We start from the raw sequence: 15383 nt of genomic DNA on the forward strand, positions 1-15383 counted from the left end.
TCACCTGCCCATTCACCGAGCCCCGGCCCGACCCACGCCTCGTTGCCCACACCCCAGACCCGAAGGGCCCAGAAGAGCGAGTACGAGATGCGCAGGGCCAGGTAGGCCACCGTGCCGGCGCCCACCCAATACAGGAAGCCGGCGGCAGGGAGAGCGGTCTCCATGGCTTTCGGCTAGGCCTCACTATCTTCGTGAATGGAAAAAAAAAAAAATGAATGAAGTCAGAAGGAGGCTCCGGCCGTGACGAAGGAGACGACACAAATAGGCGCTGATCCTAAACTCCGCCCACCGCGCCATACCATTGCCGCCATTGGTGATCTATCGCGCCCTCCGAGTGTAGTGCGTCACCCATTGGCTGATTCCAGTTTTACTATCCCGCCCACCTCCCCCGCGACGCGCACCCTACGGTGGTTCCGTTCTAAGGCAGTGAACTCTTCAGCTGCCAATCAACTTTCGGTCCCACCCAACCGCGTCAACCGCGCCCCCGTGGAATTCGCCTCCTGGCGGCCTCACCCCACCAAAGCGCCCCGGCCGCTCATTGGCTGCAGCGATCCTCGCGACTGTAGAAGGCTGCACTCTGATTGGCCAGTCAGGCCCAGCTCAGGTTTGAAGATGGCGTGGGATCAAAGAAGCCCGGAATGAATGGAAGGTTGTAGTGAGAAGTGGACGTAACAGCCCAGCCATTGTTCTATTTGGACCTCGCAAGCAAACACTTCCGGGTCGCCGTTAAGTGTGTTATCGTTGTTCCCACAGTCTATTCTGGATACAGGCTTGCAGTTTGCAGCTGCCTTCTCCAGCGCACACACTGCCCAGGTTACGGTCCCTGGGCGCTGAGTGTTGACGCCTAGAGAAGGCAGATTCGGAGTTCCCAGCAAACAACTTGGCGGAGTGGAATAACTAGCACACAACCTAATAAGAGGTGTAAGATGGACAGGAATACACCGTAGGGACGCGGCTTGCGGAATAGTCTTGGAAAGGTTTAAAAAAAAAAAAAAAAAACTGGGTCTTAAAAGGTCGGCATAGAATTTTATTTCCCTTAAAAAATTTAAGTTTTTCCGGGGAGATAGAGTGGAGTTTTAAGTAAGTGTGCAGAGTAGAGGCCGAGGGAAGTATAAAAAACTGTGCAAGGCCAGAAAGCGCTCCACTCTTACTCACTCATCCATCCTTAGGCATTTGAGACGAAGTAAATGGTAGAACTGGGATTGAATTTAAAGGTGTGGCTGTGAATTAGCTCAGAGAAGGCAACATATCTCAAGAAGCATTCAGTCGTCACACAAATAGACACAACCACATTGGATTCCAGTCTCATTTATTGAAAAGATGTAAAGATGTCTTTCACATGGAAAAACTCTGAGGCCACAACATTGGATCATATGAGTGTACAAATGTTCCCATTCAATTTAGAATTCCTTTTAAATATTTCTGTACATCAGGTCTTAGATGTTCATGATTAAATCACAAATAGTTCAATATAATGAAAAAAACTCTGCAAGTAGGAAATTTCACAGAAACTAGGAATTTTTTAAAATGCTGTCTTGGTTACTTCTCTGCGACAGAGTTGACTCCTTCAGTTGGCTATATATTAGAACATACACATTTGTGTCTTCTATCTCTTCTTCATGTAAACAGTTGGAAATGCTGTGGTTTAACTTGGATTTAAAGTCCGATGTCCAATCCTGGGTCAAAAAAAGAGAAAAGGTCCATGATAAGCCAATTTAAAAGATATTGAAAATTTTTTGCATTAGACATTGGGAGGCTCCCAAAAATTAGCATTTCATCCCTTTAACAAATAATATTACTATCAGAAAGGAACATTAACATGTGTTATGCAATAGTTCATTACCATTTTCAAGATGATTTCACATACATCATCTTATTTTATTTTATTTTATTTTATTTTATTTTAGACAGGCAGAGTGGACAGTGAGAGAGAGAGAGAGAAAGGTCCTCCTTTGCCCTTGGTTCACCCTCCAATGGCCGCCGCGGCCGGCACGCTGCAGCCGGTGCACCGCGCTGATCCGATGGCAGGAGCCAGGTACTTATCCTGGTCTCCCAAGCAGGTGCAGGGCCCAAGCACTTGGGCCATCCTCCACTGCACTCCCGGGCCACAGCAGAGAGCTGGCCTGGAAGAGGGGCAGCCGGGACAGAATCCAGCGCCCCGACCAGGACCAGAATCCGGTGTGCCAGCGCCGCAAGGCAGAGGATTAGCCCAGTGAGCCGCATCACCAGCCCACATACATCATCTAATTCAATAACACTCTCATTTTTCCAACAAGAAAACAGACTCTTTAAGTGGAATCTCTTGTGTAAGGACCACTTTAGTGCAGTGGACCTGGTTCTAGAACCAAGGAGTCCTTTTCATCCGTCACCTCTTCTAGTCTACCACAGACTAGAGCTCAAAAGTCCCGGAGTCCCCTATAAAACTATAACCCATCATTTTGGGGGAAAAATGAGTGAAAAGTATAGTTTTGTATTCATTAGTTTTCAAGGCTCACAAATATATAAAATAAAAAAGTCTCAACCCATTTTCTGTTCCCACTGATTATGGTTGGCAATATTAGATGTACTGATATTCTTCCATTTCTTTTTCTGTGTAAATATACAACTATATAATATATACCACACACACAAATACACACATACAAACACACACACTTTTAACAAGAAAAACCATGATTTTACAAATGTAATCCAACAACTTTTCTCTACTCAGTAATATATCATTAAAAACACCACAGTGAAATCTTGACCTGTCAGTGGACATCAGTCAACACATTCTTTTTTACTGCATCAGCAGATCAGATAGTCATTCCAGCAACCTTATCCAGAACCATAGTTCAGGTAGCTAGGTAGATATTATTAGCCTATGTGGACAGGAGAGACCGAAGAAAATGAGAAGGTTTAAATAAAATAAATTCAAGTGCAATGGAATGAGGAAAGAAGTTGAGAAAGCAAGACCCAGCCTCTTGACTGTCTCCCCTAGCCCAGGGTATCCTCGCCTGTCCATTATCAACAAGAACTCATTGAACAGAGGGAGTGATACAGCTGGCAATAGGGGACGGAAGGAATCATTTGCTTCTCCAATAGATAAGAATCCTGATAGCCAGTATTGTCCAGAGGGCTGTGTTTAAGGGAATTCCACATTCAAAAATCTCCCACCCAGAATTTCTCCAAAGACAGAGGAGGGGAGAAAAAACAGGGGACCCATCTTCACTCATGTCCATAAAAACTCCACTCTAAATGCAGACTGGGCTCTCAGTCCTTCACTGAGATGCCCACCTGGTCCACCAGGTGTAGAAATTTCTGTCTCTTCACATTTTCCAATAAATTATGCTAAAATCACCTTCTCATCTGTTTTTTCATTGGCCACATTCTTGGTAGCTGATGGAACAAGTTCCCAGGGATAGAATCAGTGGTAACACCATCACTTAAAAAAAAAAAAATTAGTACAGGGGCCATTGCTGTGTCTTAGCAGGTAAAGCTGCTGCCTGCAGTGCCAGCATCCCATATGGGCACGTGTTCAAGTCCCAGCTGCTCCACTTCCGATCCAGCTCTCTGCTATGGCCTGGGAAGGCAGGAGAAGATGGCCCGAATCCTTGGGCCCCTGAACCCACCTGGGAGACCTGGAAGAAGCTCCTGGATCCTGGCTTCAGATCAGCCTAGCTCTGGCCATTACGGGAAGTGAACCAGTGAATGGAAGACTCTCTCTCTCTCTCTCTCTCTTTCTGCCTCTGCCTCTCTGTAACTCTGCCTTTCAAATAAATAAATAAATCTTTAAAAAAAATAATTAATGCCTTACTGAGCAAACCAGTTTATAACTAGGTGAAAGGAAATTAAAAAATGATATTTTACCCACATCAAATTTTTAGACAAAAATACAAAACTTAAGGTAGATAACATGGAAGACTTTCTTTTTGCCTTTTTTAAATTTTTAAAAGAATTTTTAAAAGATTTTTTTAAGGCAGAAGTAGAGAGAGAATTTCCATCCACTGGTTCACTTTCCAAATGGCAGTAATGGCCAAAGGCAGAAGCCAGGAATTCCATCTGGGTCTCCTATGTAGGTGGCAGGAACCCAAGCATCTTCACAGGCACATTAGCAGGAAGATAGATCAGAAGTGGAGCAAGCAGGACTGTAACAATAGCTCACATGGGATGCCGGTATTGCAGGTGGTAGCTTAACCCACTGTGCTACAATGCCAGCCCCAACATAGGAGAATTTCTGGTGACATTTTTCTTTATCTGAATGTTTACTTTAGAAAGATTTACTGTCTTTACTCATATGTTTTTCTTTCAAAAAAAAAAAAATTCAAGGGGCCGGCACTGTGGCATAGTGGGTAGAGCCGCCACCTGCAGTGCCAGCATTCTATATGGGCGACAGTTCGAGTCCCAGCTGCTCTACTTCCAATCCAGCTCTCTGATATGGCCTGGGAAACCAGTAGAAGATGGCCCAAGTCCTTGGGCCCCTCACCTGCATGGGAGACCTGGAAGAAGCTCCTGGCTCCTGGTTCCGGATTGCAGCAGCTCCAGCCATTGTGGCCATCTGGGGAGTGAACCAGCAGATGGAAGACACCTTTCTCTCTCTCTCTCTCTCTCTCTCTCTCTCTCTCTCTCTGCCTCTCTGTAACTCTGCCTTTAAATCAAATAAATAAATCTTTTTTTTTAAAAAAATATGCTATTTTAATTACTACTCTATGGTAAGTTGTAATGGCCACAGTTAAAAAAAACAGCTACTGTGTGTGTCCTAAGGAAGTGCACCATGCTCTGGTCCCTCTCTTGCTCACTAGTTTCCAGCCCTTAAAAGCCCTCTTTGCAGAACTCAAAAACACCAAAGTCCACCCTACACCAGGGTTTGTACATATGCTTGTCCCCAACCTGACCTGGAGCTCTATAAAGGCCTGTTTGTCTTACTCATCGCTGTAGCCCTTTCAATATTCAGTAGCCATTCAATATTCAGTAACTATCCATCTATCAATGAAAGGACTACCACTATACAAGAAAAAGGTAAAAGGTAGTGGCAAGGAGCAAACTTGCAGTTGAAAAATAAAATCAGTCACAGTTTTAAAAGTACAAGACTTACCTACTAGGTCTCCTTTTCTCACAGTTGAAAAGTTATGGGTTGTTCCTTGAAAGAAACAAGAATTAAAATGGTATATCAGGGGCCGGCGCAGTAGGTTAATACTCCGCCTGTGGCGCCAGCATCCCATATGGGCATCGGTTCTAGTCCCGGCTGCTCCACTTCCGATCCAGCTCTCTACTACAGCCTGGGAAAGCAGTAGAAGATGGCCCAAGCCCTTGGGCCCCTGCACCCACGTGGGAGACCCAGAAGAAGCTCCTGGCTCCTGATTGGCGTGGCTCCGGCCATTGCGGCCATTTGGGGAGTGAACTAATGGAGGGAAGACCTTTCTCTCTGTCTCTCTCTCTCTCACTGCCTGTAACTCTACCTCTCAAATAAATAAATAATAAAAAATAAAAAAAATGGTGTATCAGTGTCAAGAAGCCATGACATGGCTGGCGCCACGGTTCACTAGGCCTGTGGCGCTGGTACCCTGGGTTTTAGTCCCAGCTGGGGCGCTGGATTCTGTCCTGGTTGCTCCTCTTCCGGTCCAGCTCTCTGCTGTGGCCCGGGAAGGCAGTGGAGGATGGCCCAGGTGCTTGAGCCCTGCACCCACATGGAAGACCAAGAGGAAACATCTGGCTCCTGGCTTCGGATTGGCACAGTGCGCCGACAGTAGCAACCACTTCGGGGGTGAACCAGTGGAAGGAAGACCTTTCTCTCTCACTGTCTAACTCTGCCTGTAAAAAAAAAAAAAAAAAAAAGAAAGAAAAAAGAAAAAAAAAGAAGCCATGACTGTCATCTCATCTAGCCCAAATTGCATTGTTTGCCATCTGCAGGCAATAAAGAACAAGCTGTTAAAACAGTGAAGAAAGCAAGCACAATTGGCTACTCTTCCCCATGTTTTTTGGCCTCATCTGCCAAGTCTACCAACTTCAATGTTCACTCTTACTCAAGAGTCACCAATTTTTTTTAAAAAATGCTTCATGTTATCTAGTTTATTGGGAACATTTAAAAATTGGAATACCAGGGGCCGGCGCTGTGGCGCAGTGGGTTAACACCCTGGCCTGAAGTGCCAGCATCCCATATGGGCCCCGGTTCGAGACCCGGCTTCTCCACTTTGGATCCAGCTCTCTGCTATGGCCTGGGAAAGCAGTAGAAGATGGCCCAAGTCCTTGGGCCCCTGCACCCACGCGGGAGACCGGAAGAAGCTCTTGGTATGTCTTCAGATTGGCGCAGCTCAGGCCGTTGCAGCCAATTGGGGAGTGAACCATCGAATGGAAGACTTTCTGTCTCTCTGCCTCTCCCCTCTCTATGTAACTCTTTCAAATAAATAAATAAATCTTTAAAAAAAAAATTGGGATATCAGTTATTTCTCTTCAAAACAAGTGTAGTTAGTGAACTATGTTCCTGCGACCTACACAGGTTTTCTAAACATATTTTCCCATCTCTGGCTTCTGTCTACTAGTTTTTTTTGTGTGTGATATGCAAATTTCAATAATCTTCCCCAAACCTTTGAAAGAAGGGGGGGTCAATGGGAAACAACTTCCTACCCCCTTTCCTGGTACCCAGGTATTGAGGGAATTGAGGGAATAATATGGCCAAAGGCACTAGCAGAGGTGAAAAACCCTTTTTTCTGCCAACGGCCATTGGATATTTATAACTATGGATTTATTGAGTTTCGAGTATTGCCTTGGAAGGACGAAACCAAGTGATTTTTCAGGTCTTCTAAAGCCCACATATGGAATATACCTCACCCCTGCACTAAAGCTAAAGAGTGCAGGGAAGAAGAAAGAGTAGTCTCCCTGGAGCACACAGGAAGGGAGGCGAAGAAAGGGAAGGGTGGGAGGTGAGGCCAGCAAGGTGTCTCAGGCCTATGGGCTGACCAGCATGTGGCTGACAGGGGCTGGCATCAGCCGGGCTTTGTTCAGAAAGTCAGAAAATAATTGTATACAACACTTGATCATATATATCAAGGGTCCTCAAAAAGTTCATAGAAATGCATATTATGAAAAATATGCATGCCCTTAAGAAATATTTTGCACTAAAATAAACTTACTTTCAATTTCACCTTCCATGAACTTTGTGAATCCCCTTCATAATGCAAAGTACATCATCATCATCACCATCTTCTTTTCTCATAGTAAAATAAAAACAAGCTCTCAGTTGTGTGACCTTGGACATCCTGGCATTCAGTTAGCTCACAGGTAAAATGAGGAGGCAAATAATGATAAGATGACAACCAACAAACCTATGAGAGCTCTCCTGGGTCTACACTGCCACTAGGAGTGAATGGATCATTTGAATCATTTCATCCTCATCAACAGTATCATTGAACTTTTTTTGGTCAATTCTACACGTGAAAAAAAGGTATCTCATTGTTTCAATTTATGTTTCTTTGAGAGTGAAGATTTCTTGATATGCTCTGTTGCATTTATCTATTTTCTTCTGCAAATTGCCTGTTTCCGGGTTTTGTTCACTTGTATGTTTCTCTTTCTTCCTTGTGATCATCAAGGTTTATTTCAAGTGTATTTGCATGAGATTATTAACCCTTTTAAAAAAAACACTTGCATTCTTACTAGGAATGATTTCAAACATGTAAGAATATAGACTAGTCTAGCCGGCGCCGCCGCGGCTCACTAGGCTAATCCTCTGCCTTGCGGCGCCGGCACACTGGGTTCTAGTCCCAGTCGGGGCGCCGGATTCTGTCCCAGTTGCTCCTCTTCCAGGCCAGCTCTCTGCTGTGGCCCGGGAGTGCAGTGGAGGATGGCCCAAGTCCTTGGGCCCTGCACCCCATGGGAGACCAGGAGAAGTACCTGGCTCCTGCCATCGGATCAGCGCGGTGCGCCGGCTGCAGCGGCCATTGGAGGGTGAACCAACGGCAAAGGAAGACCTTTCTCTCTGTCTCTCTCTCTCACTGTCCACTCTGCCTGTCAAAAAAAAAAAAAAAAAAGAATAATAAAGTCTAGATATTAGACTACTCTAATAAAATCCTACACATAAAGAACTTCCATAATTACCAGCTCACACCTATTTACCTCTATCTACTTCCCCTCTCCTGAAATATTTTTAGTAAACCACAGAAACATACCATGTCATCTCTAAGTATTTCAGTAGGTACAAGTGTCTCTGAATGTATAAGAGCTCTTTTTAGAAAGCAAAATCAGAAGGGCAGCATTGTGGCTCAGCGGGTTAAGCCAGTATCCTTTATCACAGGGCCAGTTTCAATCCCAGCTACTCTGCTTCCAACCCAGCTTCCTGCTAACACACAGAGAAAGGCAATGGAACATGGCCCAAGTACTGGTGCTCCTGCAACCCATGCAGGCGACCCAGATAGAGCTCCTGGCTCCTGGCTTTGGCCTGGCTCAGCCCTGGCTATTGCAGCCATTTGCAGAGTAAAACAGTGAGGCCGGGGCCGTGGCTCACTAGGCTAATCCTCCGCCTTGCAGCGCCTGCGCACCGGGTTCTAGTCCAGGAGAAGCACCTGGCCGCGGCAGCCATTGGCGAGTGAACCAGCGGCAAAGGAAGACCTTTCTTTCTGTCTCTCTCTCTCACTGCCCACTCTGCCTGTCAAAAAAAAAAAAAAAAAAAAAAAAGTAAAACAGTGAAAGGAAGACCGTGTGTGTGTCTTCTCTCCCATTTTGCCTTTCAAATAAATAAATCTTAAAAAAAAAACACTACAATATCATTTTCCCCCTTAAAGATGTAATAATAGTTCCTTTTACCACCAAATATTCTTGATTTTTTAATTGGTTTATTAATTTTTTTTTTTTTGACAGGCAGAGTGGACAGTGAGAGAGAGACAGAGAGAAAGGTCTTCCTTTGCCGTTGGTTCACCCTCCAATGGCCGCCGCGGCCGGCGCGCTGCTGCCGGCCCACTGCGCTGATCCGATGGCAGGAGCCAGGTACTTATCCTGGTCTCCCATGGGGTGCAGGGCCCAAGCCCTCCACTGCACTCCTGGGCCACAGCAAAGAGCTGGCCTGGAAGAGGGGCAACCGGGACAGAATCCGGCGCCCCAACTGGGACTAGAACCCAGTGTGCTGGTGCCACGAGGTGGAGGATTAGCCTAGTGAGCCACGGCGCCGGCCCATTACTGCGTTTTTTAAAACAGTCTTTTTGCAGATGTTGATGTGACTAAAGTGCTTTAGTTTGAAGTAACTGGGAAGCAAACATTCCTGGAAATTATAGACTACATAACCTTTTTTTTCTCTTTCAAACTTCTAAGCATGCACACTGGGAAGATTCATAAATTTGAGAACTTTAAAAAATAAGAGGATGTATTGATTAACAGGAAAAGGTGGTAAGAATGTAGAATTAATGTGGGAGCATGAAAAATGTGTATTCTCCAGCTGACGCTGTAGCATATAGTAGTTAAGCCTCCGCCTGCGGTGCCAGCATCCCATATGGCACTTGTTCAAGTTCTGCCTGCTCCACTTCCGATCCAGCTCCCTGCTAACGTGCCTGAGAAAGCCGTGGAAGATGGCTGGAGTGTTTGGGCCCCCGCACCCAAGTGGGATACCTGGAGGAAGTTCTTGGCTCCTGGCTTTGGACAGGCCCACCTCCAGCCATTGCATCCACTTGGTAAGTGAACCAGCGGATGGAAGACCCCTCTCTCTGTAACTCTGCCTCTCAAATAAGTAAATACATCTGAAAGAAAAAATTGGAAAATGTGTATTCTCTGATTAAATCAGCTGTAAACATAGGTAATGAGTTAAAGTAACAAAGGGCCGGCACCGCAGTTCAATAGGCTAATCCTCCGCCTGCGGCGCTGGCACCCCAGGTTCTAGTCCCGGTCGGGGCGCCGGATTCTGTTCTGGTTGCCCCTCTTCCAGTCCAGCTCTCTGCTGTATCCCGGGAAGGCAGTGGAGGATGGCCCAAGTGCTTGGGCCCTGCACCCACATGGGAGACCAGGAGGAAGCACCTGGCTCCTGCCATCGGATCAGTGCAGTGCACTGGCCGCAGCTCACCGGCCGCAGCAGCCATTTGGCGGGTGAACCAACGGAAAAGGAAAACCTTTCTCTCTCTCTCTCTCTCTCTCACTGTCCACTCTGCCTGTCAAAAAAATAAATAAATAAAAATAAAGTAACAAAGAACAATTGAATGTGAGTCCCTAAAACCAATAACCAGGTTTACCACAAATAAAGAAGTCACCAGAAACATGAGCAAAGTTTTCTTTATGAAACAGTGCTCCATTTTCTGAAGAGCAGAGAGAAAGAGAAAGGAACAGGTGACTATCCCAAAGGTGAACCAGCTTTCTTGGGGCAGCACAAAGTAAATGGTCATGACTTACTGGGCACAACAGAAAAACTGCCCATGACTCCAGCATGAGAGGAATTTGAGAGAGAAAAAAATAACAGGTGCAATGACAGTAGCATCATCTGGAAACGAAACTTTAGAATCCTAGTATTAAACATGAGTAGTTCCGGGTTCTGTTTTCCATTTCCCGTCTCTCCAGCCTCAGGTACTTACATTCAGGATCTTCCTGTTTATCACTACATTCTGAATCTGGTTACACACGTGCATGATGTGTGTGTTGAATGAGGAGATGAATGAACACTCTCTGTAGGTTCTTTTTTTTTTTTTAAAGATTTATTTATTTATGTGAAAGGCAGAGTTATAGAAAGAGAAGGAGAGACACACACAGAGAGAAAGAGGTCTTCCATTCATTGGTTCACTCCCTAAATGGCTGTAACATCTGGAGCTGGGCTGGTCTGAAGCCAGGAGCCTCTTCTGGGTCCAGGAGCCTCTTGTGGGTCTACCATGTGGGGGCGGGGGCCCAGGTACTTGTGCCATCCACCGCTGCTTTCCCAGATGCATTAGCAGGGGGCTGGGCTGGAAGTGGAGCAGCTGGGACTTGAACTGGTACCCATATGGGATGGTGGCTTTAATTGCTATGCCACACGTCATCCCCTCTCTGTAGGTTCTTTAACATGGGTCTCTTTTTGGTCTGGATTTGAGGGAGACCAAAGACTCAATTTTAATTTTTTCACAAGCTCTTTAGAAGTAAGCGTCTCCATCATCGTCATGTCATGAAGGAGATATTTTAATTATGTAACTGGGGATGTTAAAAAGACATGCTTTCCAAGAACCAAAGTATTTCTTTTAAAAAAAACGTGTGTTTTTTTTTTTAATTTATTTGAGAGGCAGAGTTGCAGACAAAGAGAGGGAGAGAAAGGTCTTCCGTCCACTGGTTCACTCCTCAAATGGCCACAACTGCCGAAGCTGGGTCAACCTGAAGTCAGGAACCAGGAGCTTCTTCTGGGTCTCCCACACGGGTGCAGGGGCCCAAACACTTGCACCATCTTCTGCTGCTTCCCCAGACCATAAGCAGAGAGCTGGATCAGAAGAGGAGTAGCTGAGACATGAACTGGCGCCCATATGGGATGCTGGCACCACAGACTATGCCACAGAACCGGCTTGCTCTTATTTGGAATATAAACAGGTGTCAGGAAGATTTTTCTTTAAGAGTCAACACTCAGGAGGCATCAGCTCAGGGATTTGGATATATTAGTCAATGCATCCCTCAGGGTGGGTACAGCTCTTGTTTTACAGAAGAAGGAAATGGTGGACTGGCCTACTTGGTTGCTGAAGACCTGTGATCTAAATTTTTAATCTCATTCATTTCTCATGAGAAGGAAAGTAGAGTCACACATTGTTCCAAGATGGGGGTTGGTCTGGGGAAATGTATTATTATTCAATTTCATTGTCGTGGCAACCTGATACAGAGTGCATCTGCTACACACCATGGCTGTCTGCTGTCATTTGCGGCTTCCAGCCTACAAACCTGGACAGCGTGTTAATGTACTGAGCACTGAGAACAATTAGAACACAATGGATTTGTTCATCTAAACATATCCAAAAAATAGGAAAGCGGTGTGGGAGGGGCTTTTTTGGTGACAGGTGTGAGGAGGTGGTGGGCAGGTGCCCGATGTGGCCAGGTACCTGTAGACCCAGTTAGACCTGCAGTTCCCCTGGGAACCCCCCAAGCCTCATTCTGAGTCTCCTGGTGGCCTTACAGAAAAGGATCGGTTGCATTTTCCTACTGAGGAGCCCTAGAGCACTAGAAGTTCACGGACTACCTCAGCCTTGTCCACTGACAGACAAGCCATGGACCAGAAACATCCTGGCTGCCTGTGATACGTCCCTGGGCAGCCTGGAGCTGCTTCCCGAGGGCTGTTAATAATAAAGCCAGTCATTTACATTTCTGAGTGATGAAGAAAAAAAAGAAAGAAAATAGAAAGGGTGTGTTGAAAATGGCATAAAAGATAAAAAATGATACACCTGGGCCAGGTATTTGATTTGACAGTTGCCTGCATCCCATATCACAGTGCATGGTTTGGAGTTGTGGCTCCACTCCCAAATCCAGCTTCCTACTAATGCATAACCTGGGAGGCCACAAATGATGGGTCTAGTTGTTGATTCCCCCACCTGCACCTAAGACCTGGATTGTGTTCCCAGTTCCCACGCCCCAGATTCAGCTTGGCATAGCCCTGGACATTGTGGCCACTTGAGGAGCTCACTCTCTTCCTCTGCCTCTCTTTCTAAATATATATCTAAATATATATTAAATATATATATGTATATCTAAATATATATATATTTAGAGAGAGAGAGAGAGAGAAATGGTATACCTGTAGGGGCCAGTATTATGGCATATTGGGTGAAGCCACCGCCTGAATGCCAGCACCCCATATGGGTGCCAATTCATGTTCCGGCTGTTCTGCTTCTGATACAGCTCCCTGCTAGTGTCCTTGGAAAAGTAGTAGAAGATGGCTTTGTGTTTACACTTCTGCCACCCATATGGGAGATCCTGATGAAGCTCCTGGCTTCTGGCTCCTGTTGCAGCCGTCTGGGGAGTGAACCAGAGGATGAAAGAACTCCCTCTCTGTGTAACTCTGACTTTCAAATAAATCAATAAACTTAAAAAAAACACACTTGTAGAAGGCATTTACTATGAATGGAGCTTGCTGGACCTGGCAGTTGCTCTGGGGGCTTCAGTGGTGAGTATTAAGGCCTAGGCCAGGAGGCAGCATTGTGGCGGAGTGGGTAAAGCCGCCACCTGCAGTGCCGGGATCCCATATGTGCACTGGTTTGAGTCCTGGCTGCTCCACTTCCAATCCAGCTCTCTGCTATGGCCTAGAAAAGCAGTAGAAGATGGCTCAAATCCTTGGGTCCCTGTACCCATGTGGGAGACCCAGAGGAGGCTCCTGGCTCCTGGCTTCAGATCGGCGTAGCTCCGGCCATTGTGGACAACTGGGGAGTGAACCAGCAGATGGAAGACCTCTCTCTCTCTGCCCCTCCGCCTCTCCCTGTGTAACTCTGACTTTCAAATAAGTAAATAAATTAAAAAAAGAAAAAAGCCTAGGCCATTACCATCCTCTACTGTAGGCTTTATAACACTGCCCATTCAGTCTATATGGAATTCATTAGAAATGCTTCTTCCAGAATAAATGAACCTGAGTTTATTGTAGCATTTTTACTTTATAAACTTTTTTCCAGCTTTTTTGACTCTTGTAATAACATTTAGCTTAAAACACATTTATAACTGTTCAGAAATATTTTCTTGATACCTTATTCTATAGACTTTTTTTATTTTTAGAATGTTTTGTTAAAAACTAAGACACAAACACACACAATAGCCTAGATCTACACAGAGTCAAGATCATCAACATCACTGTCTTCCACCTCCACATCTTGTAGCACTGGGAGGGACCACTGTTAGGAGCAGTGACATGTATGGAATTGTCATCTCCTATGATAACAATGCCTGCCCCTGGAATTCCTCCTGAAGGGCCTGCCTGGGAGTGTTTTACAGCGAACATTTCTTAAATATTTTATTTATTTATTTATTTTTTAAAGATTTGTTTATTTATTTGAAAGTCAGCGTTACACAGAGAGAGAAGGAGAGGCAGAGAGAGAGAGGTCTTCCATCCAGTAGTTCACTCTCCAATTGGCCACAATGGCTGGAGCTGGGCCAACCTGAAGCCAGGAAACAGGAGCTTCTTCCAGGTCTCCCACTTTGGTTGCAGGGGCCCAAGGACCTGGGCCATCTCCTGCTGCTTCTTTTCTAGGGCATAGCAGAGAGCTGGACTGGAAGTGGAGCAGCCAGGACTCTAACCAGCACCCATATGGGATGCCGGTACTACAGGCAGAGGCTTTACCCGCTACGCCACAGCACCTCCCCTTAAATATTTTAGAAGTAATATGATAATGATAAAAAGTATAGTAAATACACAAACTAGTAACATTTATTCACTTTATTACACACCGTTCATAACTGCATGTGCAATACTTTTATACAGCTGGCAGTGCAGGCTTAACAGCATCATCACCACAAACACTTGAATAATGCACTGTGCTATGAGGTTACAACAGCTATGAATTTTTCAGCCCTATTATAATTCTTTTTTTAAAGATTTATTTATTTATTTATTTGAAAGAGTTACACAGAGAGAGGAGAGGCAGAGAGAGAGAGATAGGTCTTTCATCTGCTGGTTTACTCCCCAATTGGCCACAACGGCCGGAGCTGAGCTGATCCGATGCCAGGAGCTTCTTCCGAGCCTCCCATGTGGGTGAGGGGCCCAAGGACTTGGGCCATCTCCCACTGCTTTCCCAGGCCATAGTAGAGAGCTGGATCAGAAGTGGAGCAGCCGGATCTTGAACCAGTGCCCATATGGGATGCCGGTGCTTCAGGCCAGGGTGTTAACCCGCTGCGCCACAGTGCCAGCCCCAGCCCTATTATAATTCTATGGGCTCTCGGTCATATATGTGGTCCATGCACATGACTGCATATGAATGTATATGGAAGTACCAGATCTTATTTACATAACATCACAAAAATCCCATTGAACCCTCATGTATCTTTGAGATAGTCAACTACTATTTATTTTTTATTCTCTTATCACTTTAAAAATAAAAGCTAAACACTAGAGTCCACACTCTTTTTATGATCTGCCTTTTCACTTAAAATAGTAAGTGGTTTTCTAAATCATGATTTATGCATAATTTTTCATTTATATTTTACTGCTCTTTGTTCTTTTTTCCTTCAGTTTATTTATTTATTTGGTGATATTTCTATTTTTCTTTCTTTCTTTTTTCTTTTTTTTTTTTTTTGACAGGCAGAGTGGACAGTGAGAGAGAGAGAGAGAGAGAGAGAAAGGTCTTCCTTTGCCGTTGGTTCACCCTTCAATGGCCGCCACAGCCGGCGCACAACGCTGATCCAATGGCAGGAGCCAGGTACTTCTCCTGGTCTCCCATGGGGTGCAGGGCCCAAGCACTTGGGCCATCCTCCACTGCACTCCCTGGCCACAGCAGAGAGCTGGCCTGGAA

At 45.4% G+C, this 15383-nt stretch overlaps 1 protein-coding gene and 1 long non-coding RNA gene across 15 annotated transcripts in view; both read right to left on the reverse strand.

Annotated features, from left to right (window-relative positions):
- The window catches only part of HSD17B12 (hydroxysteroid 17-beta dehydrogenase 12), a 197185-nt gene extending 196765 nt beyond the window's left edge, over positions 1–420 (reverse strand). The window contains exon 1 of the mRNA XM_002709065.5: positions 5–420. Within this exon, the coding sequence (XP_002709111.2) occupies positions 5–164 (160 nt within the window). The 5' untranslated portion in view covers positions 165–420. The remainder of the gene's footprint in view (positions 1–4) is intronic.
- Positions 421–1292: 872 nt separating this feature from the next.
- LOC103351346 (uncharacterized) overlaps positions 1293–15383 on the reverse strand; it is a 103547-nt gene continuing 89456 nt past the window's right edge. For all 14 annotated transcript variants that reach the window (XR_011387507.1, XR_011387509.1, XR_011387508.1 and 11 more), the window contains 3 exons: positions 5078–5122; positions 2751–3427; positions 1293–1676 (listed from right to left, as the gene is read on the reverse strand). This is a non-coding gene — a long non-coding RNA (uncharacterized lncRNA). The remainder of the gene's footprint in view (positions 1677–2750; positions 3428–5077; positions 5123–15383) is intronic.

This window comes from Oryctolagus cuniculus, chromosome 1 (genome assembly GCF_964237555.1).
Source record: "Oryctolagus cuniculus chromosome 1, mOryCun1.1, whole genome shotgun sequence".
NCBI lineage: Eukaryota > Metazoa > Chordata > Mammalia > Lagomorpha > Leporidae > Oryctolagus > Oryctolagus cuniculus.